Source organism: Hyla sarda, chromosome 2 (assembly GCF_029499605.1).
Source record: "Hyla sarda isolate aHylSar1 chromosome 2, aHylSar1.hap1, whole genome shotgun sequence".
Taxonomy (NCBI): Eukaryota; Metazoa; Chordata; class Amphibia; order Anura; family Hylidae; genus Hyla; species Hyla sarda.
In genome coordinates this window covers 73,772,958-73,798,847 of record NC_079190.1, presented here as the reverse complement: position 1 = coordinate 73,798,847, position 25,890 = coordinate 73,772,958, and the positions used below count along the sequence as shown (strand labels likewise).

General features: G+C 43.7%; 1 protein-coding gene across 2 annotated transcripts in view; it reads right to left on the bottom strand.

Annotated features, from left to right (window-relative positions):
- CERS5 (ceramide synthase 5) overlaps positions 1–25,890 on the bottom strand; it is a 95,131-nt gene that overhangs the window by 21,011 nt on the left and 48,230 nt on the right. For both annotated transcript variants that reach the window (XM_056562085.1, XM_056562086.1), the window contains exons 4-6: positions 24,368–24,425; positions 21,592–21,642; positions 1,588–1,680 (exon numbers count right to left, since the gene is read on the bottom strand). In XM_056562085.1, the coding sequence (XP_056418060.1) occupies positions 1,588–1,680; positions 21,592–21,642; positions 24,368–24,425 (202 nt within the window). The remainder of the gene's footprint in view (positions 1–1,587; positions 1,681–21,591; positions 21,643–24,367; positions 24,426–25,890) is intronic.

Here is a 25,890-nt window from a genome sequence, read left to right as displayed (position 1 = left end):
TTTACTTTGCAGTGTAGCCTGCAATATATCTTCCAACAAAGGGCAGGCAGGCTGGGGAACACGGAAGCTGCTGTATAACTCTAGGTCAGCCTTTCTGTTCTGAAAATGTTAATACATAAAATAAGCTGTCATATGGGTATTTTAAAGGGGTACTCCACTGGCCAGCATTCAGAACATTTAGTTCCGAACTCTGTGTGCGCATGCTGAGGGGTCAGCTACACCCCTTGTGTCATCACTCCACACCCCTCAATGCAAGTCTATGGGAGGGGGTGTGGCGACCGCCACACCCCCTCCCATAGTCTTGCTTTGAGGGGGCGTGGCATCACTAGGGGCATGGCCAACCCCCGTAGCACGCACACACAGCGTTCGGAACTAAATGATCTGAATGCTGGCCAGTGGAGTACCCCTTTAATAATAAAGGGAGGGCATATTGCTAATGATTAATCACTTTAAGACTCGTGTTAGTCCAATCTTTATAGACCGCCCCAATCCTGCAAATCAAGAGGCCACAAAGAGGATTCAGCATTCATTTATTTCTAATGGAACTGTGCAACAGTTCCCCTGCAGGGAGCCAGGCACTAATGTGCAGGGAATGACTAAGGGCATGTTCACAATAAGGACATTTTGGGACAAAAATTCTTCTCTTTCTGCTCCATGCTAAAATTAAGCAAAATTGGCTGAAATTTTAAACAGACTGATACGGAAATACAAAGTCCCATTGATTATGGGATTTTACTGGCAGGTTCTAATGGAAGAACAGACTTTTCTATTCTTCAGGTGGAACTGGAATCAGTTATACAATTTTTTGCTGGGAAAATACACTGTGAATAGATTCCATGAATTCTCATTAAAACCATTGGGTGTCTTAAAGGCGGAATTCGTGCAGAATTTAACATGGAATGTTTCTTCAGTGTGAACTAGCCCACTAGGCTGCCCCTAATGCCTTGCCCCTGTAATGCCTTCATCTACAGAACCAGATCATAAAGTAATGGCATATCATTACAATTGGACATAACTTTATGAAATTGTCTTAAAGGGGTACTCCGCCCCTAGACATCTTATCCCCTATCCAAAGGATAGGGAATAAGACTTGGCTCCCTTCCAGATGACTGGCCATGAGGGGCGGAGGCTGGAGACCTCACGGCCACACCCCGCTCGTGATGTCACGGCCATGCCCCCTCAATGCAAGTCTAAAGGAGGGGGTGTGACAGTAGTCACGCCCCCTCCCATAGACTTGCATTGAGGGGGCATGGCCATAACATCACAAGCTGGGCGCAGCCGTGACGTCACGAGCCTCCGGCACTGCATCTGATGCTCTAAACACTGGGTGCAGCATCCCTTCGGATAGGGGATAAGATGTCTAGGGGCAGAGTGCCCCTTTAACCAAACCCAACACACTTTGTGCAATTGGAAGCTGAAAAGAAAATGTGCTGCTCGCACTGGGAACAATGTTGTAAGGCATCACACATGTGGAATTCAGCAGAATGGTGCAACTTCATGAATAAATCTACATGGAATGCTACTCAAGCAAGTTCTCTCACTACATAGCAACTTATTCCAAGATGGTGGCAAACTGAGAAGTCTTACCTTGCGCTTGATATCTGTAAATTGGGAGAACATTAGTGACCAGTAAAACGCCAACTCTTGAATATAATAATAGTAGAGACCCTGTGTGAGTGGCTGTTAAGGAAATAAACAGAAGCAGAATTTAGACAAGCTAAATATTTTAACAGTGATGTAGCCAGATATAACAACACATATCATTACCGGAGCCACAGAGGTTACTATGGTTCCACTATGTACATGATCCATAGTGATCTTGTTGAAGCATACTGAGATCACCATTTTCCATCTATTATAGGAAATATTCAGGCTTTAGAAAGCACCAGAAATTATCAGCAGTGTGAACAGAGCCTTGTGGAACTTTTTTTTCCCTACTAAGGACTTTGAGGGGGATTGTTAAATAAAGATGTCTATAAATAAATCAATGCAGAGGTTTGCAACTCTTAACATGCTTGGTAATTTAATTTGTTGTCATTATCAAGATCTGATGAATGTCAATGAGTGGGAAATATCCTTGTTTACATCCAGATGCTGAATACACGCAGCGTCTTGTCACAGCCAAGAGGTGGATCCAGTTTTATGCAGTCTAGACAATACTCAAAAATCAACAGCACAAATATTTCTCCTGTCCCGATAATGTGGTATTGAATGAAAGAAAAAAAGTGAATCCATTGGCATTACTTGGACTTGTGCATTACTCTTAAAAATTTTATGGAGACAAACAATCTAACTAACTCACAAGAGCTGTATTGTTCACGTCGTGAGACCTTGAGTAAGGGCTCGTTTACACGGCCACCTGTCCCCATTATTTCATGCCCATTCTTAAATCCGTTCAAGCCTTTTGAAATGGATCCCATTGATATCAATGAGGTTTTTTATTATTTTTTACTTTTTTTTTTTTACAATCCTTTTGCACACGTTCGGTTTCTATTCCGTTTATTTTTTTAAAATTTTTTTTTTTAATAAAGACTGTGCATGCAGTATTTTTTTTTTACCAGTTTAAAGTTTAAAAAAAAAAAAAAAAAAAAAGAAGAGAAACGGATATAATACATTTTACATTGTAGCCTTTAAAGCCATCCGATTGCATCCGTATTTTCTAATCCGTTTTTCATCAGTTATTACATCTGAGCATGAGGTGTGAGCAGCAAAAAAGTAGCCAGACAAAAATAAAAACAGACAACAAAAGATACAAACAGATGAAAACTGATGCAAAAGGGATGCCATTTAACCCCTTAATGACGAGCGCCGTAAATGTACGTCCTGGTGTGTTGGTACTTAACTCACCATGACGTACATTTACGTCCTAAGCATAACCGCAAGCATCGGAGCAATGCCCGGATCATGCGCGGCAGGTCCCACAGATGTCCGCCATTAACCCCTCAGATGCCGTGATCAATACAGATCACGGCATCTGCAGCATTGCGGTCACTTAAATGGATGATCGCATCGCCTGCAGTGTTGCCACGGCGATCCGATCATCCAGCACGGCAGCCGGAGGTCCTCTCACCTGCCTCCGCTGCCTTCCCGGTGTCTTCTGCTCTGATCTGCCTTCCCGCAGACCAGAGCAGGTGGTGACCGATAGCACTGAACAGGATTAGCAATCGAAAGATTGCTATGAATAGTCCCCTATGGGGACTATTAACCCCTTAAGGACCCAGCCATTTTACACCTTAGGACCCGGCCATTTTTTGCAATTCTGACCACTGTCACTTTAAACATTAATAACTCTGGAATGCTTTTAGTTATCATTCTGATTCCGAGATTGTTTTTTCGTGACATATTCTACTTTAACACAGTGGTAAATTTTTGGCGATACTTGCATCCTTTCTTGGTGAAAAATCCCCAAATTTGATGAAAAATTTGAAAATTTTACATTTTTCTAGCTTTGAAGCTCTCTGCTTGTAAGGAAAATGGATATTCAAAATAAAAAAAAATTTTATTCACATATACAATATGTCTACTTTATGTTTGCATCATAAAATTGACGAGTTTTTACTTTTGGAAGACACCAGAGGGCTTCAAAGTTCAGCAGCAATTTTCCAATTTTTCACAAAATTTCAAAACTCACTATTTTTCAGGGACCAGTTCAGGTTTGAAGTGAATTTGAAGGGTCTTCATCTTAGAAATACCCCACAAATGACCCCATTATAAAAACTGCACCCCCCAAAGTATTCAAAATCACATTCAGTCAGCGTTTTAACCCTTTAGGTGTTTCACAGGAATAGCAGCAAAGTGAAGGAGAAAATTCACAATCTTCATTTTTTACACTCACATGTTCTTGTAGACCCAATTTTTGAATTTTTACAAGGGGTAAAAGGAGAAAATGCATACTTATATTTGTAGCCCAATTTCTCTCGAGTAAGCACATACCTCATATGTCTATGTAAAGTGTTCGGCGGGCGCAGTAGAGGGCTCAGAACGAAGGAGCGACAAGGGGATTTTGGAGAGTACGTTTTTCTGAAATGGTTTTTGGGGGGCATATTGCATTTAGGAAGCCCCTATGGTGTCAGAACAGCAAAAACACCCACATGGCATACCATTTTGAAAACTAGACCCCTTGAGGAACATAACAAGGAATAAAGTGAGCCTTAATACCCCACAGGGGTTTCACGACTTTTCCATATGTACATTTTTTATTTTTTTTTCACTAAAATGTGTGTTTCCCCCCCAAATTTCACATTTTTTCAAGGGTTAATAGCAGTAAATACTGCCCAAAATTTGTAACCCCATCTCTTCTGAGTATGGAGGTACCCCATAAGTTCCCCTGAAGTGCACTACGGGCAAACTACAATGCTCAGAAGAGAAGGAGTAATATTTGGCTTTTTGAGAGCAAATTTTGCTAGGGGGGCATGTCGCATTTAGGAAGCCTCTATGGTGCCAGAACAGCAAAAACACCCACATGGCATACCATTTTGGAAACTAGACCCCTTGAGGAACATAACAAGGAATTAAGTGAGCCTTAATACCCCACAGGGGTTTCACGACTTTTCCATATGTACATTTTTTTTATTTTTTTTCACTAAAATGTGTGTTTCCCCCCAAATTTCACTTTTTTGCAAGGGTTAATATCAGTAAATACTGCCCAAAATTTGTAACCCCATCTCTTCTGAGTATGGACGTACCCCATAAGTTCCCCTGAAGTGCACTACGGGCAAACTACAATGCTCAGAAGAGAAGGAGTAATATTTGGCTTTTTGAGAGCAAATTTTGCTAGGGGGGCATGTCGCATTTAGGAAGCCTCTATGGTGCCAGAACAGCAAAAACACCCACATGGCATACCATTTTGGAAACTAGACCCCTTGAGGAACATAACAAGGAATTAAGTGAGCCTTAATACCCCACAGGGGTTTCACGACTTTTCCATATGTACATTTTTTTTATTTTTTTTTCACTAAAATGTGTGTTTCCCCCCAAATTTCACATTTTTGCAAGGGTTAATATCAGAAAATACCCCCTAAAATTTGTAACCCCATCTCTTCTGAGTATGGAGGTACCCCATAAGTTCCCCTGAAGTGCACTACGGGCGAATTACAATGCTCAGAAGAGAAGGAGTAATATTTGGCTTTTTGAGAGCAAATTTTGCTAGGGGGGCATGTCGCATTTAGGAAGCCTCTATGGTGCCAGAACAGCAAAATAACCCCACATGGCATACCATTTTGGAAACTAGACCCCTTGAGGAACGTAACAAGGAATTAAGTGAGCCTTTATACCCCACAGGGGTTTCACGACTTTTCCATATGTAAAAATGTTTTATTTTTTTTTCACTAAAATGTGTGTTTCCCCCCAAATTTCACATTTTTGAAAGGGTTAATAGTAGAAAATACCCCCCAAAATTTGTAACCCCATCTCTTCTGAGTATGGAGGTATCCCATAAGTGGACGTCAAGTGCACTGCAGGAGCGCCACAATGCTCAGAAGAGAAGGAGTCACATTTGCAAACTTTGCTGAAATGTGGGGGACATGTTGCATTTGGGAAGCCCCTATGGTGCCAGGACAGCAAAAAAAAAAACACATGGCATCACATTTTGGAAACTAGACCCCTTGAGGAACGTAACAAGGGGTAAAGTAAGCCTTAATACCCCACAGGGGTTTCACGACTTTTGCATATGTCAACATTTTTAAGTTTTTTTCACTAAAATGTGGGTTTTCCCCAAAATTTTACATTTTTACAAGGGTTAATAGCAGAAAAGACCCCCCACAATTTGTAAATACATTTATTTGGAGTAAGGACATACCTTATTTTTTGATGAATTTGGCATGGCGGGTGCACAGCAGGTCTTGCTTGAGTGGGAGCGCAGTCAGGGACCTTGAGCTTGATATGGAGCCAGGATGTGGGACCCCCCCTCAAAGAGCATTAATGGGGGGGAGCACTGAGCCCTAAAATAGGGGAACATTATGGGGGACAACGGGCCTTAGCTGGGGTAGACAGGTGGGGTACAGAGGCCTGTAAATATGGGGTACAGTGGGCCAGAAAATTATAAATCATAATTTTAAAAAAGGATATATTCCCAGAATGATGACCCAGAGCATAGCCAAAACAAAAAAAAATATGCCCGCCCCAAACCCCATGCTCTGAATCATCATTCTGGGAATGTGATGTGTGTGGCCGTCCCTAATCTGTTGCCTCAAATGCGCACCCGCTCAGGTAGAGAGAGAGCGCTGCGCATTTCAGGCAACATAAAAAGTCCTGGATGATAGTGACTCAGTGACCCATGACCCATTTCTGAAAAAAAACACCCCCAGAGGTCTTATCAGGTTTTTTTTGTTTTTCTCAGGTTTTTTGGGGCAATTTAGTGATTTATGGGGGTTAAATTTTGGAATGTACTCTGGACTTGGTACATTGGTCAAATTATGGAAAATTCAAATGAAAAGGGAAAATTTAGGGCTCCATGGAAGTGTGATACTCCCTGAAGCAGCCTATGCAGAGGCCCGGATTATCTGGGCAAGTGTCACATTGATACGTGGTGTCCTTCCGTCTCCCCTTCCTGTGACACACTCTGCATTTTTTCTGGGATCGTCCCGTCCTTCCTGTGTTGGGGATCACACCTGGAAAGTGTTGGCCTGGGACGATCCTGGCGCCTATAACTCCAGACCCTTGGGAAGTCCGGCCTGATCTTTCCCGGTCAGCAAATATCAGGAACCTTAGGACTTCTTCTTGGTACTGGAGCAATGTCCCTGTGTTGCCAGCGTACTGGGATAGTACAAAAGCGTTGTACATGGCAACCTGTACCAAGTAGACCGCAACTTTTTTGTACCATGCCCGTGTTTTCCGCATGGCGTTATATGGCTTGAGGACTTGATCTGAGAGATCAACTCCCCCCATATACCGATTGTAGTCCAGAATACAATCGGGCTTGAGGACCGGTCCCACGGTACCTCGCACAGGGACAGGGGTGCTGCCGTTCCCATGAATAGTGGTGAGTATAAGGACATCCCTCTTATCCTTATACTTCACCAACAACAGGTTATCATGGGTCAGGGCACGGGACTCACCCTTGGGGATAGGCATCTGGACCAAATTTATAGGGAGGCCTCTCTGGTTCTTCCGCACGGTCCCACAAGCGGACGTGGATCTGGCGGAAAGGGATGTGAAGAGAGGGATGCTGGTATAAAAGTTATCCACGTATACGTGGTAACCCTTATCCAGCAATGGGTGCAAAAGGTCCCAAACGAGTTTCCCGCTAACACCCAGAGTGGGGGAACAATCTGGGGGTTCAATACGGGAATCTCGTCCCTCATACACTCTAAACCTGCAAGTGTACCCGGAGGTACTCTCGCAGAGTTTATAGAGCTTCACGCCATACCGCGCCCGCTTCGAGGGAATATACTGGCGGAAGATGAGTCTTCCCTTAAAACTGATGAGAGACTCATCTACCGAGAGGTTCCTGAGCGGTACGTAGGCCTCCAAAAATTTGGCCCCAAAGTGATCGATGACCGGCCTCACTTTGTAAAGCCGGTCATGAGCGGGATCACCTTGGGGCGGACATGCCTCATTATCTGCATAATGCAGGCATTTCCGAATCGCCTCGTACCGCTTCCGTGTCATCGCCATACTGTAAAGCGGGGTCTGGTATAGGACGTCCCCGCTCCAGTAATGACGAGCACTTGGTTTTTTGTCCAGGCCCATATGCAGCGAGAGGCCCCAAAATGTCCTCATTTCCGCTGCATCAATGGCACGCCATTCATTGGACCTGGCCAAAAAGGAATCGGGGTGGTGGGCGATGAACTGCTGGGCGTACAAGTTCGTTTGCTCCACCATTAGATTGACCAGGCTGTCACTGAAAAAAAACTTAAAAAAGTCTAGATCAGTGAAGCCAGCCGAGTCAATCCGGATTCCTGAGTCGCCAACAAACTCAGGAATCCGTGGCTGATAATCCTCTGGGGGGCTCCAGACAGGGTCATCGGAAGGGGGCTCCGGTGCACTTGTCTGGGGGGCCGGACTCCTATTACGAGCGGCATTGCCACTTGTGCTAGTGTCGGCCACTGGGTCACTCTCATGGGGGGTGCGTGGCCTCGCCTGGCGGCGTCTCCGCCGCCGTGCAGGGGGCTCATCATCACTACTAGATGATGAGGAGGGCGATGAAGAACACAAAAAAGTTGGATCTTCATCGTCCTCACTGGCAGATTCGGAGTCGGAGGCTAAAAAAGCGTAAGCCTCCGCTACCGAAAATGCCCGGCGGGCCATCGCCTTTTTTCTACAGTGGAGGGGGGGACAGTGGCGGGAGGGGGGGAAGTGTGTATGTGGTGCTTGGTGTAAACTTGATATAATAACGGTGTGTGATTTACAACCACACACCGTTATTAGAAACAAAAAAAAAGCTGCAGCCAAAAAAAAAAAGGGGTGGCAAATGCGGCTCCCTGAACCCCTAATAGGACCCGGGGTAAGGGATCAGACCCTAATAGGACCCTGGGGGACCTATTAGGGGGTCAGGGGGGATTTTTTTTTTTATTTAAAAAAAAAAAAAAAAACTGCCGCCAAAAAAAAAAAAACGGATGGCGCACGCAGCTACCTGAACCCCTAATAGGGCCCGGGGTCAGGGATCAGACCCTAATAGGACCCTTGGGGACCTATTAGGGGGTCAGGGGGGGAGGGGGGTTACTTTTTTTATCTTTTTTTTTTTACTTTTAATAACTTTTATTGACACTTTTTTCACCTACCTGTCCCTGCAAGAGACTATCCCTATTCTAACGGCTCCAGAGGGGGCTCCGGAGCTCTGAGGGGGGATCCACGGTCCTCTCTGCGCTGCTGTACCCGCTGACTGAACGCAGCGAGCGGGTACAGCGGCAGGAAGGACCGTTAACCCCTCCTCTGCCGCGCTACTATTGGCCAGACGATCGCTGGCCAATAGTAGCGTTGCTGGGGCGGTGACAGTATTGTCACCGCTCCCCAGCAACGGCAGGTGATTGGTGGTGTATGGTACACCCCTGATCACCCTGTATTTCGCGGTCATCGGGTCACAAGTGACCCGAATGACCCGAATCGCCGAAAATCGCTTGCGTGAATTCGCAAGCGATCTCCGGCGATCGCCGACATCCGGGGGTCCCGGGACCCCCCTCGGCATATGCACGGCAAGCCTGCTGAAAGATTTCAGCTGGCCAGCCGTTCCGATCTCTGCCCGGGGCGCGGCAGAGACCGGAGAAACACCAGGACGTACTAGTACGTCCTGGGTCCTTAAAGCCCAGGGTGCCAGGACGTTCTAGTACGTCCTGGGTCCTTAAGGGGTTAAAGTGTAAAAATAAAAAAGTATAAAAGTAAAAAAAATAATAATAAAAAAAAAATAAAAAAAAGGGAAAAACCCCCTCCCCCAATAAAAACGTAAATTGTCCCATTTTCCCTATTTCACCCCCAAAAAGTGTTAAAAAAATATTTTATATACATATTTGGTATCGCCGCATGCGTAAATATCTGAACTATTAAAATAAAATGTTAATGATACTGTACGGTGATCGCCTTGAACTTAAAAAAAAAAGTCCAAAATAGATGCTTTTTTTATAACATTTTATACCCAAAATTTTTTTTATAAAAAATTGATTAAAAGTTCTATATAAGCAAATATGGTATCAATAAAAAGTACAGATCACGGCGCAAAAAATGAGCCCTCATACCGCCGCTTATATGGAAAAATGAAAAAGTTATAGGTCTTCGAAATAGGGGGATTTTAAACATACTAATTTGGTTAAAAAGTTTGCGATTTTTTTTTAAGTGCAACAGTAATAGAAAAGTATGTCATCATGGGTATCATTTTAATCGTAGAATATAGAACAAATGTCATTTTTACCATAAATTGTACGGCGTGAAAACAAAACCTTCCAAAATTAGCAAAATTGCGGTTTTCTTTTTAATTTCACCACACAAATAGTATATTTTTGGTTGCGCCATACATTTAATGGCAAATTGAGCGATGGCATTACAACGGACAACTGGTCGCGCAAAAAACAAGCCCTCATACTAGTCTGTGGATGAAAATATAAAAAAGAGTTATGATTTTTTGAAGGCGAGGAGGAAAAAACAAAAACGTAAAAATTTTATTGTCTGCGTCCTTAAGGCCCAAATGGGCTGAGTCCTTAAAAGGGGTACTCCGCCCCTAGACATCTTATCCCCTATCCAAAGGATAGTGGATAAGATGTTAGATCACCGCGGTCCCGCTGCTGGGGACCCTGGGGATCGCTGCTGCAGCACCCCGCTATCATTACTGCGCAGAGCGAGATCGCTCTGCACGTAATGACTGGCAATACAGGGGCCGGAGCATCGTTACGTCACGGCCCGCCCCCGTCAATACAAGTCTATGGGAGAGAGTAAGGCGGTCGTCACGCCCCCTGCCATAGACTTACATTAACCCCTTAAAGTGTAGCTCCCACCATCCATTTTTTCTTTCTTTCTGTCCCTGCCTATTGCCCATCTCTCCCTAACCCCCTCCCTCCCTTTACATTTTTTTTTTACTATATTAAAATCCCTTTTTGTCTGCCTGGTAGTGTGCTCACTACCAGGCAGACTTCCCCAGCAGGCACCACGTCACTGATGCCTGCTGGAGCCGGCACTTCCGCCCTTAGCTCACTATACAGGGTGCCTCCAGCTGTTTCACCACTACTACAGTGAGGAAGACTTACCAGAGGATCAATGAGCTGCCTCCGGACAGGGTAACGGCCTCCGGACAGGGTAAGGGGGGGGGGGGCGGGGGGGGGGCGGGGCCGGGGCCGCGCGCGAGGCCAGTGGAGCTGGCCAATGCGCGCAGCCCCAGCTATCAGCGTGCTCGCTCCCGCCTGTCTGATTGACAGGCGCGAGCGAGCACCGCAGTGACTGGATTTCGACTAATTTGCCAGGCTGAAATGAGTCGAAATCCAGTAGTGACGTCACTGCAGAATGCATTCGGCCACTAGGAGGGCGACCCCTAGTGGCCGAATTTAAAAGTGATTTTAAACTTGTTTAAAATCACTTTTTTTAATTAAAGTATATTAGAGATATGTTGTAGTACTTAAGTACTACAACATATCAATTTTTAGATTTCATGACAGTGCCCATTTAAGGACCCAGCCATTTTACACCTTAGGACCCGGCCATTTTTTGAACATCTGACCACTGTCACTTTAAACATTAATAACTCTGGAATGCTTTTACTTATCAATCTGATTCCGAGATTATTTTTTCGTGACATATTCTACTTTAACATAGTGGTAAAATTTTGTGGTAACTTGCATCCTTTCTTGGTGAAAAATCCCCAAATTTGATGAAAAATTTGAAAATTTCGCATTTTTCTAACTTTGAAGCTCTCTGCTTGTAAGGAAAATGGATATTCCAAATATTTATTTTATTTTATTCACATATACAATATGTCTACTTTATGTTTGCATCATAAAATTGACGTGTTTTTACTTTTGGAAGACACCAGAGGGCTTCAAAGTTCAGCAGCAATTTTCCAATTTTTCACAAAATTTTCAAACTCACTATTTTTCAGGGACCAGTTCAGGTTTGAAGTGGATTTGAAGGGTCTTCATATTAGAAATACCCCACAAATGACCCCATTATAAAAATCGCACCCCCCAAAGTATTCAAAATGACATTCAGTCAGCGTTTTAACCCTTTAGGTGTTTCACAGGAATAGCAGCAAAGTGAAGGAGAAAATTCACAATCTTCATTTTTTACACTTGCATTTTCTTGTAGACCCAATTTTTGAATTTTTGCAAGGGGTAAAAGGAGAAAATTTATACTTGTATTTGTAGCCCAATTTCTCTCGAGTAAGGACATACCTCATATGTCCATGAAAAGTGTTCGGCGGGCGCAGTAGAGGGCTCAGAAGCGAAGGAGCGACAAGGGGATTTTGGAGAGTACGTTTTTCAGAAATGGTTTTTGGGGGGCATGTTGCATTTAGGAAGCCCCTATGGTGCCAGAACAGCAAAAAAAAAAAACACATGCCATACCATTTTGGAAACTAGACCCCATGAGGAACGTAACAAGGAATTAAGTGAGCCTTAATACCCCACAGGTGTTTCACGACTTTTGCATATGTAAAAAAAAAAAAATAATAATTTTCACTAAAATGTGTGTTTCCCCCCAAATTTCAAATTTTTGCAAGGGTTAATAGCAGAAAATACCCCCCAAAATTTGTAACCCCATCTCTTCTGAGTATGGAGGTACCCCATAAGTTGGCATGAAGTGCATTACGGGCGAACTACAATGCTCAGAAGAGAAGGAGTCATATTTGGCTTTTTGAGAGCAAATTTTGCTCGGGGGCATGTCGCATTTAGGAAGCCCCTATGGTGCCAGGACAGCAAAATAACCCCCACATGGCATACCATTTTGGAAACTAGACCCCTTGAGGAATGTAACAAGGGGTACAGTGAGCATTTACCCCCCCACTGGTGTCTGTCAGATCTTTGGAACAGTGGGCTGTACAACATTTTTTATTTGCACAGCCCATTGTTCCAAAGATCCGTCAGACACCAGTGGGGGGTAAATTCTCACTGCACCCCTCATTACATTCCGTGAGGGGTGTAGTTTCCGAAATGGGGTCACATGTGTTTTTTTTTTTGCGTTTGTCAAAACCGCTGTAACAATCAGCCACCCCTGTGCAATTCACCTCAAATGTACATGGCGCACTCTCCCTTCTGAGCCTTGTTGTGCGCCCCCAGAGCACTTTGCGCCCACATATGTGGTATCTCCGTAGTCAGGAGAAACTGCATTACAAATTTTGGGGGGCTTTTTTCCCCTTTACCTCTTGTCAAAATGAAAAGTATAGGGCAACACCAGCATGTTAGTGTAAAAAATTTTTTTTTTACACCAACATGCTGGTGTAGACCCCAACTTCCCCTTTTCATAAGGGGTGAAAGGAGAAAAAGCCCCCCAAAATTTGTTAGGCAATTTCTCCCGAGTACGGCGATATCCCATATGTGACCCTAAACTGTTTCCTTGAAATACGACAGGGCTCCGAAGTGAGAGCGCCATGCGCATTTGAGGCCTGAATTAGGGATTTGCATAGGGGTGGACATAGGTGTATTCTACGCCAGTGATTCCCAAACAGGGTGCCTCCAGCTGTTGCAAAACTCCCAGCATGCTTGGACAGTCAACGGCTGTCCGGCAATACTGGGAGTTGTTGTTTTGCAACAGCTGGAGGCTCCATTTTGGAAACAGTGGCGTACCAGACGTTTTTCATTTTTATTGGGGAGTGGAGGGGGGCTGTGCAGGGGTATGTGTATATGTAGTGTTTTTTACTTTTTATTTTATTTTGTGGTAGTGTAGTGTAGTGTTTTTAGGGGACAGTCACGCGGGCGGGGGTTACAGCGAGTTTCCCGCTACGAGTTTGAGCTGCCGCGCAAAATTTGCTGCATCGCAAACTTGCAGCCTGATACTCACTGTAAGCCCCTGCCCATGTGAATGTACCCTGTACATTCACAGGGGGGGGGGACCTCCAGCTGGTGCAAAACTACAACTCCCAGCATGCACAGTCTATCAGTGCATGCTGGTAGTTATAGTTTTGCAACAGCTGGAGGCATACGGGTTGGGAAACACTGAGTTAGGAAACAGACAATGTTTCCCAACCAGTGTGCCTCCAGTTGTTGCAAAACCACAACTCCCAGCATGCCCAGGCAGCCGAAGGGCATATTGGGAGTAGTGGTTACGTAACAGCTGGAGGAGAACAGTTTGGGGACCACTGTGCAGTGGTGTCCAAGCTGCAGCCCTCCAGATGTTGCAAAACTACAACTCCCAGTATGCCAAAACTGTCCAGGCATGCTGGGAGTTGTAGTTCTGCAACATCTGAAGGGCCAGATGTTACAGAACTACAACTCCCAGCATGCCTGGACAGTAAGGGCATGCTGAGGATGTGTAGTTTTGCAACATCTGGAAGGGCACAGTGGTCTCCAAACTGTGGACCTCCAGATGTTGCAAAACTGCAACTCCCAGCATGCCCAGACGCCAAGGGCTGTCTGGGCATGCTGGGAGTTGTAGTTTACAGGGTCCCATTACAGCAATGCATGTCGCTTTACGGCGACGTGCATTGCTGTAAAGGGCCCGACCGCGGCTGAAGATCAACTCACCTGTCGCCGCCGCCGCCTTCTTCCTCGCCGGGATCCGGGTCTTCAGGGACGAGGTAAGTACCGGGCCGGTCCCCAGCACTCCCCCGTCCCCCGCCGCGTTCTCCGGTCTTCCTCCCGTCCTCTCCGGACTTCAAGGGGCCGGGCAGGACGGGAGGAAGTAACCGCCCCCCCTCCTGCGATTGGTCGGTTAGTTAACCGACAGATCGCAGGGTATAGGAGGAGGTGGCAGGTTTGCCACCTCGCTCCTATACATTAGCATGGTCCTGGCTGTCTGTGACAGCCGGGATCATGCGAAATTACCGGGCGGTCGGGTCCCAGAGACCCGATCAGCCCGGTATCGCCGCAGATCGCAAGGGCGATTTCCCTTGCGATTTGCGGCGATCGCCGACATGGGCAGAGACCGGAGAAACACCAGGACGTACTAGTACGTCCTGGGTCCTTAAAGCCCAGGGTGCCAGGACGTTCTAGTACGTCCTGGGTCCTTAAGGGGTTAAGGGGATGGGCCATGATGTCATGAGGGGCGGAGCCATGACGTCACGCTGCTACGGCCCCTGTATCGCCCGTCATTACGCACAGAGCGAACTCTCTCTGTGCAGTAATGATGGCGGGGTGCCGCAGAGGTGATACCCGGGGTCCCCAGCAGCGGGACCGCGGCGATCTAACATCTTATCCACTATCCTTTGGATTAATCCTTCTTAATCCTTCCAGTACTTATTAGCTGCTGAATACTACAGAGGAAATAATTTTCTTTTTGGAACACAGAGCTCTCTGCTGAATCACGAGCACAGTGCTCTCTGCCGACATCTCTGTCCATTTTAAGAACTGTCCAGAGTAGGAAAAAATCCCCATAGCAAACACATGCTGCTCTGGACAGTTCCTAAAATGGACAGAGATGTCAGCAGAGAGCACTGTGCTCGATGTCAGCAGAGAGCTCTGTGTTCCAAAAAGAAAACCATTTCCTCAGCAGCTAAGTAGTACTGGAAGGATTTATTTATTTTTTAATAGAAGTAATTTACAAATATGTAACTTTCTGGCACCCACCAGCTGATTAAAAAAAAAAATTACAAGTTTTCCACCGGAGTACCCCTTTAATTGGCCTCCTGTTGCACCAGTTTTTAATCGGTTATGTTGGTATGGTCAGTTATGCAGCAATTACGGGAGAAGAGCGGGACGGGAGAGAAAGAGTCATATGAACCTAACCTAAATACCCACAGTGCACAGAAAAAAAATAAAAGGCCTTTTCAATCACTCTTCTTTTTAAATTTGTATGTATGTCATTATAAAATCCATGATCTTTCTATTCCTAGGAGTCCAGTGCATAGGGTCACTCCATGTTTGGATCACCCACTGGAATTCTAAGCATAGAAAGATCAGAGATTTCAGTCAATCTTTTCTGAGAAAAGGTGAAACCTCTGAGACAAGCACCAAAAACTGTGTGTGTGTGTGGGGGGGGGGGGGAAGAGAGTATCAGTTCTGTTCAAAAACAGGTTCCTGCCAAACCCGTTTCTGGACAATCCAAGTCTGTGGCAAAGCAACATCCCATAACTTTTTTTTTTTTTTTTCCCTCTATGTCTGGAGAGAGAATTCCAAAAGCTGCAACATTGTAAATAAATCACAAAAAGCCTGGTTGCTGTTAAATCCACTATTAGAAAAACTGAACAAGAAGGACACCAGAAAAGAATGTGCCGCTGCCTACAGAATAAAAATGATAGAACTTATACAATCATAGAACGTTTTTTGCACAAAAGCACAGAGCTATGTTTGGAGGAAAAGGAACGCTGCACATAGACACAAAAACCTCCTCTTATCGGGTGGAGAAAGAATCGTTGTTCGTGGCTCCATTGCTGCCTTAGGCCCTTGAAGTCTAGTGACTATGTAGTAAACAAATTCAAAGCTGCAGAAACGACCTAAAGCATGCACATAAATCAATAAAGAATTTTTGAAAAATATGATGATCTGTTATGGAAAGGCAAAGTCAAAATAAGGACTCCTAACCCTACTGAATTTCTGTGGCATGAACTGTGGGGGGCGGCGCATGCAAAACATCCCAGAAATATTGCTGAATTGAAACTTAAATGCACTACATGAAATGCTTGCAGCAAGTGACTGCAGCTAAAGGGGATCTGTATGCTATTAAAGGTTAGGGTTCGCTTAACTTACTCTTTCTCCCTACATTGTGAGTGTTTACGCAAAAGTGATAAGTAAAAGATATGAACAATTCAACGGTTTGTTTTCCAGATCACAATTATAGACAACCACAATCTGGCTAAACTAATAACACAAATCAGGCCAATGCTGAGAATTAAAGTCATTCAAAAGGTTCACTTTGCGCAACCGTAATTCTTTAAAATTTTAAAAAGAGAATGGCAAATTTCTTTATTACAAAAACAATCATGCTTTAAATTTACAGACAGACAGGTGAGGATGCAGTTGTGTACAGAGGTGGTGACAGCTGTTTTGTGCTTCTACAGACCTCTTTCCCAAGGGTAGTGTTACTATTAATATACAGATCCTATAGTGGAGTCATCTTTAAGGGGCTTGCTTAAAAAGGGAAACTCATTAGTTTCACCCCCACTAACCTGTTGGTGGCACGGGTGACACTGACAACTATACTTCCCCCGATCCGTAGTCCTGTTCAAGCGGCAGGCTTGGCGACGTTAGTGTGCTCCTGAAGCTCTGCCCAAGCACCAAGCCAGCCGCCTGAAAAAAGAAAGACTATAACGGACCAACGGATTGGTGGTAGGCAAGTATAATTATCAACAGTGTGACCTACACTACCTATCCGTTCCAACAGGTTAGTGCGGGTGAAACTGATGAAAGTTTGCCTTTAATAGCGCAGTTAAAAACACAATAACCCCATGCAAAAAGGTAAGGTACTACAAAATTCATAAGAAAATGTCTATTCCATCATCTAGCCCTGAAGTGTAGTACCTTCAACTGTCTCCATCTTGCATTCTAAAATGTGTTCAATGAGACGTGATGATCCTTTTTACAGACCTTATGGACTATGTATGTTTTCCGAATCTTGTATGCAGTGAACGAGTTGCATTACCAATTCGGACACTTCCACAACTGCACAGAACATATATGGTTCATAAGGACTGGAAAAGAATTGCCACATCTTATTGAATACATTAGAATGCAACATGAAGGCAGAAGAGTGAAGCTAAACTTCATGAGGTGAGAAAGAGTTAAAGGGGTACTCCAGTGGAAAAAAAAAAAAATTTCAAAATCAACTGGTGCCAGAAAAGGTAAACCGATTTGTAAATTATATCCATTAACCCCTTATGATTTTTAAAAGGGGAGGAGGGAAAAACAAATCCTTAAAAGGGGTACTCTTCCCCTAGACATCTTATCCCCTATCCAAAGCATAGGGGATAAGATGTCAGATCGCTGCGGTCCCGCTGCTGGGGACCCCCAGGATCCCCGCTGCGGCACCCCTTTATTACTGCACAGAGCAAGTTCGCTCTGTGCGTAATGACGGACGATACAGGGGACGGAGCAGCGTGACGTCATGGCTCCGCCCCTCGTGACATCACAACCTGTCCCCTTAATGCAAGTCTATGGCAGGGGGCGTGATGACCTCCACGCCCCCGCCCATAGACATGTATTGAAAAGGGCGGGCTGTGACGTCACGAGGGGCAGAGCCATGACATAACGATGCTCCGGCCCCTGTATTGCCCATCAATACATGCAGAGCGAACTCGCTCTGTGCTGTAATGATAGCGCAGTGCTGAAGCGGGGATCCCGGTGATCCCCAGCAGCGGGACTGCGGCGATCTGACATCTTATCCCCTATCCTTTGGATAGGGGAAAAGATGTCTAGGGGCGGAGTACCCCTTTAATGCTTTCAGTTTTCCACCTACAGACCCATATGAGGGCTTGTTTTATGCGCTACCAAATTTACTTTGTAATTACATCAGTCATTTTACCAGAAAAGTCTACGGCCAAACCCCAAAATTTTTTTTTTGTGGGATAAAATAGAATAAAAAAATGCCATTTTGTAACTTTTGGGGGCTCCCGTTTCAGTTTAACTTATCCGTGAAAATGACAACTTATATTTATTCTGTAGGTCCATACAATTAAAATGATACCCAACTTATATAGGTTTGATTTTTTTTTACTACTGTTAAAAAATTACAACTTTTTGCACGGAAATTTGTATGTTTAAAAACGTCCTCTTTTGACCACTATAACTGTTTTAGTTTTCCGCATATAGGGTGGTATGAGGGCTAATTTTTTGTGCCGTGATCTGAAGGTTTTTATCAGTACCATTTTTGTTTCGATGTTTTGATCTCTTTTTATACATTTTTTAGGGTATACAAAGTGACCCAAAAAAAACGCAATTTGGGACTTTGAATTTTTTTTTACCTGTACGCCATTTGATTAACGATATATTTTTATAGTTCAGACATTTACACATGTGGCGATAACACAAATATTTATATTTTTTTTTTGTTTTAATATTTTTTATGGGAAAAGGGGGGCGATTAAAGCTTTTATTATTAGGGAAAGGGTGAAATCACATTAAACTTTCATTTTTTACTTTTACACATTTATAGCCCCCATAGGGGACTATAACATGCAATCTTCTGATTGCAGACACTGATCAATGCTATGCCATAGCATAGCATTGATCAGTGTTATCAGCGCTCCGCTGCTACAGCCTGGATCTCAGGCATGGAGCAATAGATTGCCAATCGGACACTGAGGAGAAAGGTAGGGACCCTCCTCGCGTCCTCTCAGTTGATCAGGATCAGCGCGGTAAAACCGTGGTGTCCCGATCAGCCCGACTGGGCTTCAGGGAAGTATTTTCTTTCATTTTAGACGTGGCTATCCTGGCCGTTGATAGCTGCCAGGACCGACCCGCTATGACGCAGGGGTCAGCTCGTGACCCCGTATCATAGCAGGGGAGGGGTGGGGGGGCAGGGCGTACATATACGGCCTGCGTCCTTAAGAGGTTAATAAATCTTAACTCTTCCAGTACTTAACTTTCTCTGTAGTATACAGCAGCTGATGACTTTCTGTCTGACCACAGTGCTCTCTGCTGACACCTCTGCCCATGTCAGGAACTGTCCAGAGCAGGAGAGGTGTCAGCAGAGATCACTGTGGTCAGACTGAAAAGAACAACTCAACTTCCTGTAGAGCATACAGCAGCTGAAAAGTACTGGGTTAACATTTTTTAATACAAGTGATTTACAAATCTGTTTAACTTTCAGGCACCAGTTGATTAAAAAAAAAAATAAATAAATAAATAAAAGTTTTCCACTGGAGTACTCCTTTAAACCAGTCAGCATCCACAGACATTTATTACAAATAGAGAGGAGCACTGGATAAAATAGACATTTTTTAATGAATTTTTTGATTTGTAATTTGCAGTAGCTTACCTTTTCGCATGTTTCAATGGGGGAGATTTATCAAAACCTGTGCAGAGGAAGAGTGGTGCAGTTGCCCATAGCAACCAATCAGATTGCTTCTTTCATTTTCCACAGGCCTCTAAAGAGGCCTGTGGAAAATGAAAGAAGCAATCTGATTGGTTGCTATGGGCAACTGCACCACTCTTCCTCTGCACAGGTTTTGATAAATCTCCCCCAATTGTTTGTAACCACACTGTTAAGCTCGCCCCTTCTAGATAATAGGTGTGACACTAGGTGGGAGGGCAGATTTGCACATAACAGCTGTCACCACCTGTGTACACACTGGCATCCTCATCTGTTTGATTGTGAAGACACAAGCAGGATTTGTTTTTGTGAGCTATAAAGAAACTTTAAGAAGAGCAACCATGGTCAGTGCCACTCGCTACCTTTAATTTTTGGATGTATATGAACTGTTTTTTCTGGAGTAGAGCACTACGAAGGTTTGATCTTCTTAGTAGAGAGTTAAAAAAAATATAAACAATTTTTATATTATGATTTAGTTTAGTTTTAAACAACTCCAGTTCTTTTTTCCTGTCGAAATTGTTGAAAAGATAAAGGAAGAGAAACAGAAGACCCCATAAGTTCACAGATCTGTGCACACTGCTATCTTGGTAGGACTGATGATAGAAAAGGAAGGTGAACGTAGATACAGGTTCTATTTTCCTTGCTTTAGGCTGCCCTTGAAGTGACTTCTGCTGTGTAACCTGCACCAATATGCCATTGGCTTCACAATGGTCCATTGTAACAAACGTAGGGAGTAAAAGAGGAAAGAGAATTTGTAGGAAGAACAGCAATAATTAAAACAACATCTGAAAGGGAATGTGGGCGCTGTAGACACTGTGGGATCGCTGTTCGGGTATAAAAATAAACTGCACCCTAAAAGCTCATGGTGGTTGTCAAACTTATACAATCACCTTTTTACTTCCCATACTCAAGACAAGCAAAAAAGGGGCTTAGTCTTTGTATCAATTTGCTGCTAGGTCATGTGATTCATCACGTACATAACGCAGAGCCCATAAGATGCTGGGGGAGCTGGAGTCCATGCAGCAGGCGCTGCTGTAGCCGCTGTTGAACACGTGTAGGTAATAATTTATGGTGGCGTGTGATAATCACTGCTAATTGGTGTCTTACTACTGGATTACGCTTAGCCTTCCTACTAAATGCATATTTAACATGAGTATGTATTTATTGCAATAGTTACTTGAATAAAGTTTTTTTGTAGTTACATTTTTTCACCATTACTGTAACACTATCCTGGTACAAAAGTATACAGTTGTATACGTTGTTCGAGTTTACAATTTTTATTACTAAATAAACGGTGCAAATTTGTGAAGTGTAGTAACTTTTTTTTTGTAATGCAATAGTGTTCATTTCTCAGCCAAGTGTCAAGGAGGTGGAACTGTTCTGCTTAAGTGCCACAGCCTGGAACACCTGCCCTTTCTTCTCAGTGCCTCCTAAAATAAATGTAAAAAAATAAATAGGGTCTGGTGAGGGTAAGTGAAGAGGCATGCTCGGCTATCACACTTAGGCTATGTTTACACGGAGGAATTTTGCTGAATAATTCTGCCGGAAAATCTGCCAAATTTTAATGTCCATTATGTTTAGTGGGATTCCGCTGTCCCATTCACAAAGCGGAATTTCCGTAAAATTTAAAGATTGCGGGTGGAACCCTATTGAACTCAATAGGGCTTCAAATTGCGGCAGAATTCTGTGTTTTGAGCACACTGAAATTCCGCCTTTCCGACTGTTCGTGACAGTGGATAAAGGAGTTTTTAGCATCATAAAGCCACAGATTAAGAAAAGAAAGGTATGGCTGTGTTACTGTGCTACACAGTTTTACATTCTGTGCATAGCTTTAGAGGGTGAATCCTGGTGACACTTCTGCTTTAAGCAGCCTGGTCCTACCTCCTTAGGCTATTTTATAAGTTTGGCAACCACCACCAGCTCCATCTCTGCCTGCAGCTCTTAGCAACAAATAAACGGACAGAATTACTTAACCATTAGGCAGTCTCAACTATTAAAAGATAACAAAAACAGTTTTTGTTGTTCAAGACCTATGAAATGAACGTGCAGCATCTCTACCTGATAAGGATAGTTGTACCAGCATTGTCGTGTATCCCAGAACCAAGGCGTCTGCAAAGTAAAAAGAGAAATGGAAAATTATATTCATATATTACAGAAGGGTCCATAAATATTGGGACAGACACAATTCTAACATTTTTGACTCTATACACCACCACAATGGATTTGAAATGAAACGAACAAGATGTGCTTTAACTGCGATTGTCAGCTTTAAATTTGAGGGTATTTACATCCAAATCAGGTGAACGGTGTAGAACAGTTTGCATATGTGCCTCCCACTTGTTAAGGGACCAAAAGTAATGGGACAGAATAATAATCATAAATCAAACTTTCACTTTTTAATACTTTGTTGCAAATCCTTTGCAGTCAATTACAGCCTGAAGTCTGGAACGCATAGACATCACCAGACATCGGTGGGTTTCATCCCTGGTGATGCTCTGCCGCCTCTACTGCAACAGTCTTCAGTTCCTGCTTGTTCTTGGGGCATTTTCCCTTCAGTTTTGTCTTCAGCAAGTGAAATGCATGCTCAAATCGGATTTAGGTCAGGTGATTGATTTGGCCATTGCATAACATTCCACTTCATTCCCTTAAAAAACTCTGGTTGCTTTTGCCGTATGCTTTGGGTCATTGTCCATCTGCACTGTGAAGCGCCGTCCAATGAGTTCTGAAGCATTTTTCTTAATAGGAGTAGATAATATTGCCCGAAACACTTCAGAATTCATCCTGCTGCTTTTGTCAGAAGTCACATCATCAATAAATACAAGAGAAGCAGTTCCATTGGCAGCCATACATGCCCACTATGCCATGACACTACCACCACCATACTTCACTGATGAGGTGGTATGCTTAGGATCATGTTCCTTTCCTTCTCCATACTCTTCTCTTCCTATCACTCTGGTACAACTTGATCTTTGTCTCATCTGTCCATAGGATGTTGTTTCAGAACTGTGAAGGCTTTTTTTAGATGTCGTTTGGCAAATTCGAAATCTGGCCTTCCTGTTTGAGGCTCACCAATGGTTTCCATCTTGTGGTGAACCCTCAGTATTCACTCTGGTGAAGTCTTCTCTAGATTGTTGACTTTGACACACATACGCCTACCTCCTGGAAAGTGTTTTTTTTATCTAGACAACTGTTGTGAAGGGGGTTTTCTTCACCAAGGAAAGAATTCTTCGCTCATGCACCACAGTTGTTTTTCTTGGTCTTCCGGGTCTTTTTGTGTTGCTGAGCTCACCAATTCGTTTCTTCTTTTTAAGAATGTTCCAAACAGTTGTTTTGGCTCTCTCTCTGATGGGTTTGTTTTTGTTTTTCAGCCTAATGATGGCTTGCTTCCCTGATAGTGACAGCTCTTTGGGTCTCATCTTGAGAGTTGACAGCAACAGATTCCAAATGCAAATAGCACACTTGAAATTTACCTGCTCATTGTAATTGGGATAATGAGGGAATAACACACATCTGGACCAAAGAGGGGGGCACATATGCAAACTGTTGTAATTCCTACACTGTTCACCTGATTTGGAAGTAAATACCCTCACATTAAAGCTGACAATCTGCAGTTAAAGCACATCTTGTTCGATTCATTTCAAATCCATTGTGGTGGTGGATAGAGCAATAAATGTTATAATTGTGTCAATGTCCCAATATTTATAGACCTGACACACACATTATATATACACACACACATACACACACACAGATAAAAGTACAAAATTAATTCTCAAGTGAGGCTCTGTGAGAAGAAAAAAAAACACTAATCTTTAATCTTCCAAATAGTTGATGACCTCCACAGTTGTATTATGAAGGCAAATTAAAATTAAACAATTATTCATTATTTTCAATGTTAGTACCTCTTTAGGACAGTATGTACGTGAATAAGTTAAGGGGGTACTCTGCCTCTAGACATCTTATCCCCTATCCTTTGAATAAGGGATAAGATTTCTGATCGTGGGGGTCCCGTCGCTGGGAACCCCACGATCTCTGCTGCGGCACCCCAGACATCCGGATGACTTACTATGTGGGGTGGAGGCTTGTGATGTCACAGCTACACCCCCTCAATGCAAGTCTATGGGAGGGGGGGGGGGGGTGACGGCCGTCACACCTCCTCCCATAGGCTTGCATTGAGGGGGCGTGGCCATGACGTCACAAGCCTCAAACACTGCACCCAACACTAAAGGAAAGCCAGCTACAGAAGGGAGATTGTGGGGGTCCCCGCTCCTAACAGGGCACCCTCAAGTCAAAATTGTTTGAAAATGTGTTTTCTAAACCAAACAACCGCCTGTAACCTTTAATCACAACACTGCTTATTGTCTACAGGTATAAGAAAGTTTAGAGAGTCCCCTTGCTTAGTCAATAATACCTGCACCCCACTTGCCCATGACTGATGAAGGGTTAACAGCCGGTGGTATACAAGTGCGGCACATGACTGAATATACTGCTAATGTTTAATTAGCAGACAGGAAGTATCTGCACTTTGAACTTGGCACGAGTAAGTTAGTGCACAGAAAAAATACTGCATATTGCTTCCAGTTAGGAGGTTATTCTGCTGGGCAAAAGGATTACACATTGTTTAGTTTATTCTATCAGACCAAGTAAAACTTGCCAGTTTCCATTCACTGTCAAAACACGATCTTCATTTCTGAAAACAGTGTGGATATCACAAACCTTGTGTCAGCCGACACATTTAGAAAGTATGTTTCTTGAACTTGGCAGTGAATTTATGCTGGTTTATCGTATCATCCCGGTTCACGGAACAATATTGATGTGCACACGGACTACTTACCGTCCAGAGAAACCACACTCCATAGGAAAAGATATATAGATAAAATATAAACCTCCACCTAGAAAAGAGAAAAGACAATTTGGTAAAAAAAGCACATAAACAAATTATTATCAGGCTCCATGGTTTAGCCAGAAATAGAGATGGAAGGCCTGGAAAAAAAATTCTAATTTTTCCAAAGCAGTTTTTTGGGGTTTTGTTTCTGAAAAATAACAAAAAAAATTAAAATATATAATATGTTCATAACATGGTATCCAAACCATGAAGACAAGCAAGTCCTGAAATACAATTAAAATACTGAAAATGACATTTTTACAGAATAGCGAGGAATATTTCTGTCTCTAGGGGCACTGTAGAGAAAGGTTTCAATTTAGTTAGGTTGTGTCTGGGCTCCATCTTGTTGGTATTACAGTAGTTGATTTCTGACCTCTCATATTGGCCAAAATGGACATTTATCTGATTCCCATTAATGTTCTCACAGATATCTGGGGGACTAGTAAATTGGTTTCATTTTCCCCCCTCCTTGGTAAAATGATGAAACTAACAAAGCATTGAAATTATATTACATTTATAAAACTACTCAATTTCTAAGAAACTGGAAACAAAGATGCAATTTTTTCCATGGTTTCAAAATTTACAGCCAGAATGAGGAGATTTTTTAACACTTACCGTAAAATCTCTCTCTCGAAGGATCCATTGGGGGACACAAACCGTGGGTGTATCTTGCTGTCTCTATGTGTGACACTATGGTAATAAAAAAGTCAGCTCCTCCCAGCAGGATATACCCACCTTCAGGCTCTGAGCTAGTCAGTTTAAGTCCCAGAGCAATAGGAGACCAATAGGTCAAGGAAAAAACCCCAAACTATCCGAGAACCAGAAGAAAAAAACATAACTGAACATACCCTCGGACAGAGAACCAAGGGAAAAACCCAAAAAGGGCGGGAGCTGTGTCCCCCAATGGATCCTTCGAGAAAGAGATTTTACGGTAAGTGTTAAAAAATCTCCTTTTCTCTATCGGCTCCATTGGGGGACACAGACCGTGGGACATACCAAAGCAGTCCCTTGGGTGGGCAGATAAGTAATCAGGCAGACGGCCGATCCACTGCCGCCTGCAACACATTACGTCCCAGACTAGCATCAGCCGATGAACCCGGTAAAACCTCGAGAAAGTGTGCAAAGACAACCAGGTAGCCGCCTTGCAAATCTGCGAGGCCGAGGCTCTATTCTGGAGAGCCCAGGATGCCCCAACAGAACGTGTGGAATGAGCCACAACCCGGAAAGGAGGAATCTTCCCCTTACAGCGATAGGCTTCCGAAATGGCGGACCGAATCCACCTAGAAATGGTGGCCTTGGAAGCAGGTTGTTCTATGCGACCACCTTCTGTAAGGACGAAAAAGGAATCACACTGACGAAACGAAGAAGTGATGGAGATATAAGACCGAACAGCCCAAACTACGTCCAGCTTGTGTAGAAGAAACTATGTCCAGCTTGTGTTCCAAGAAAGGAGGCGGAGAGACACCTCTCTA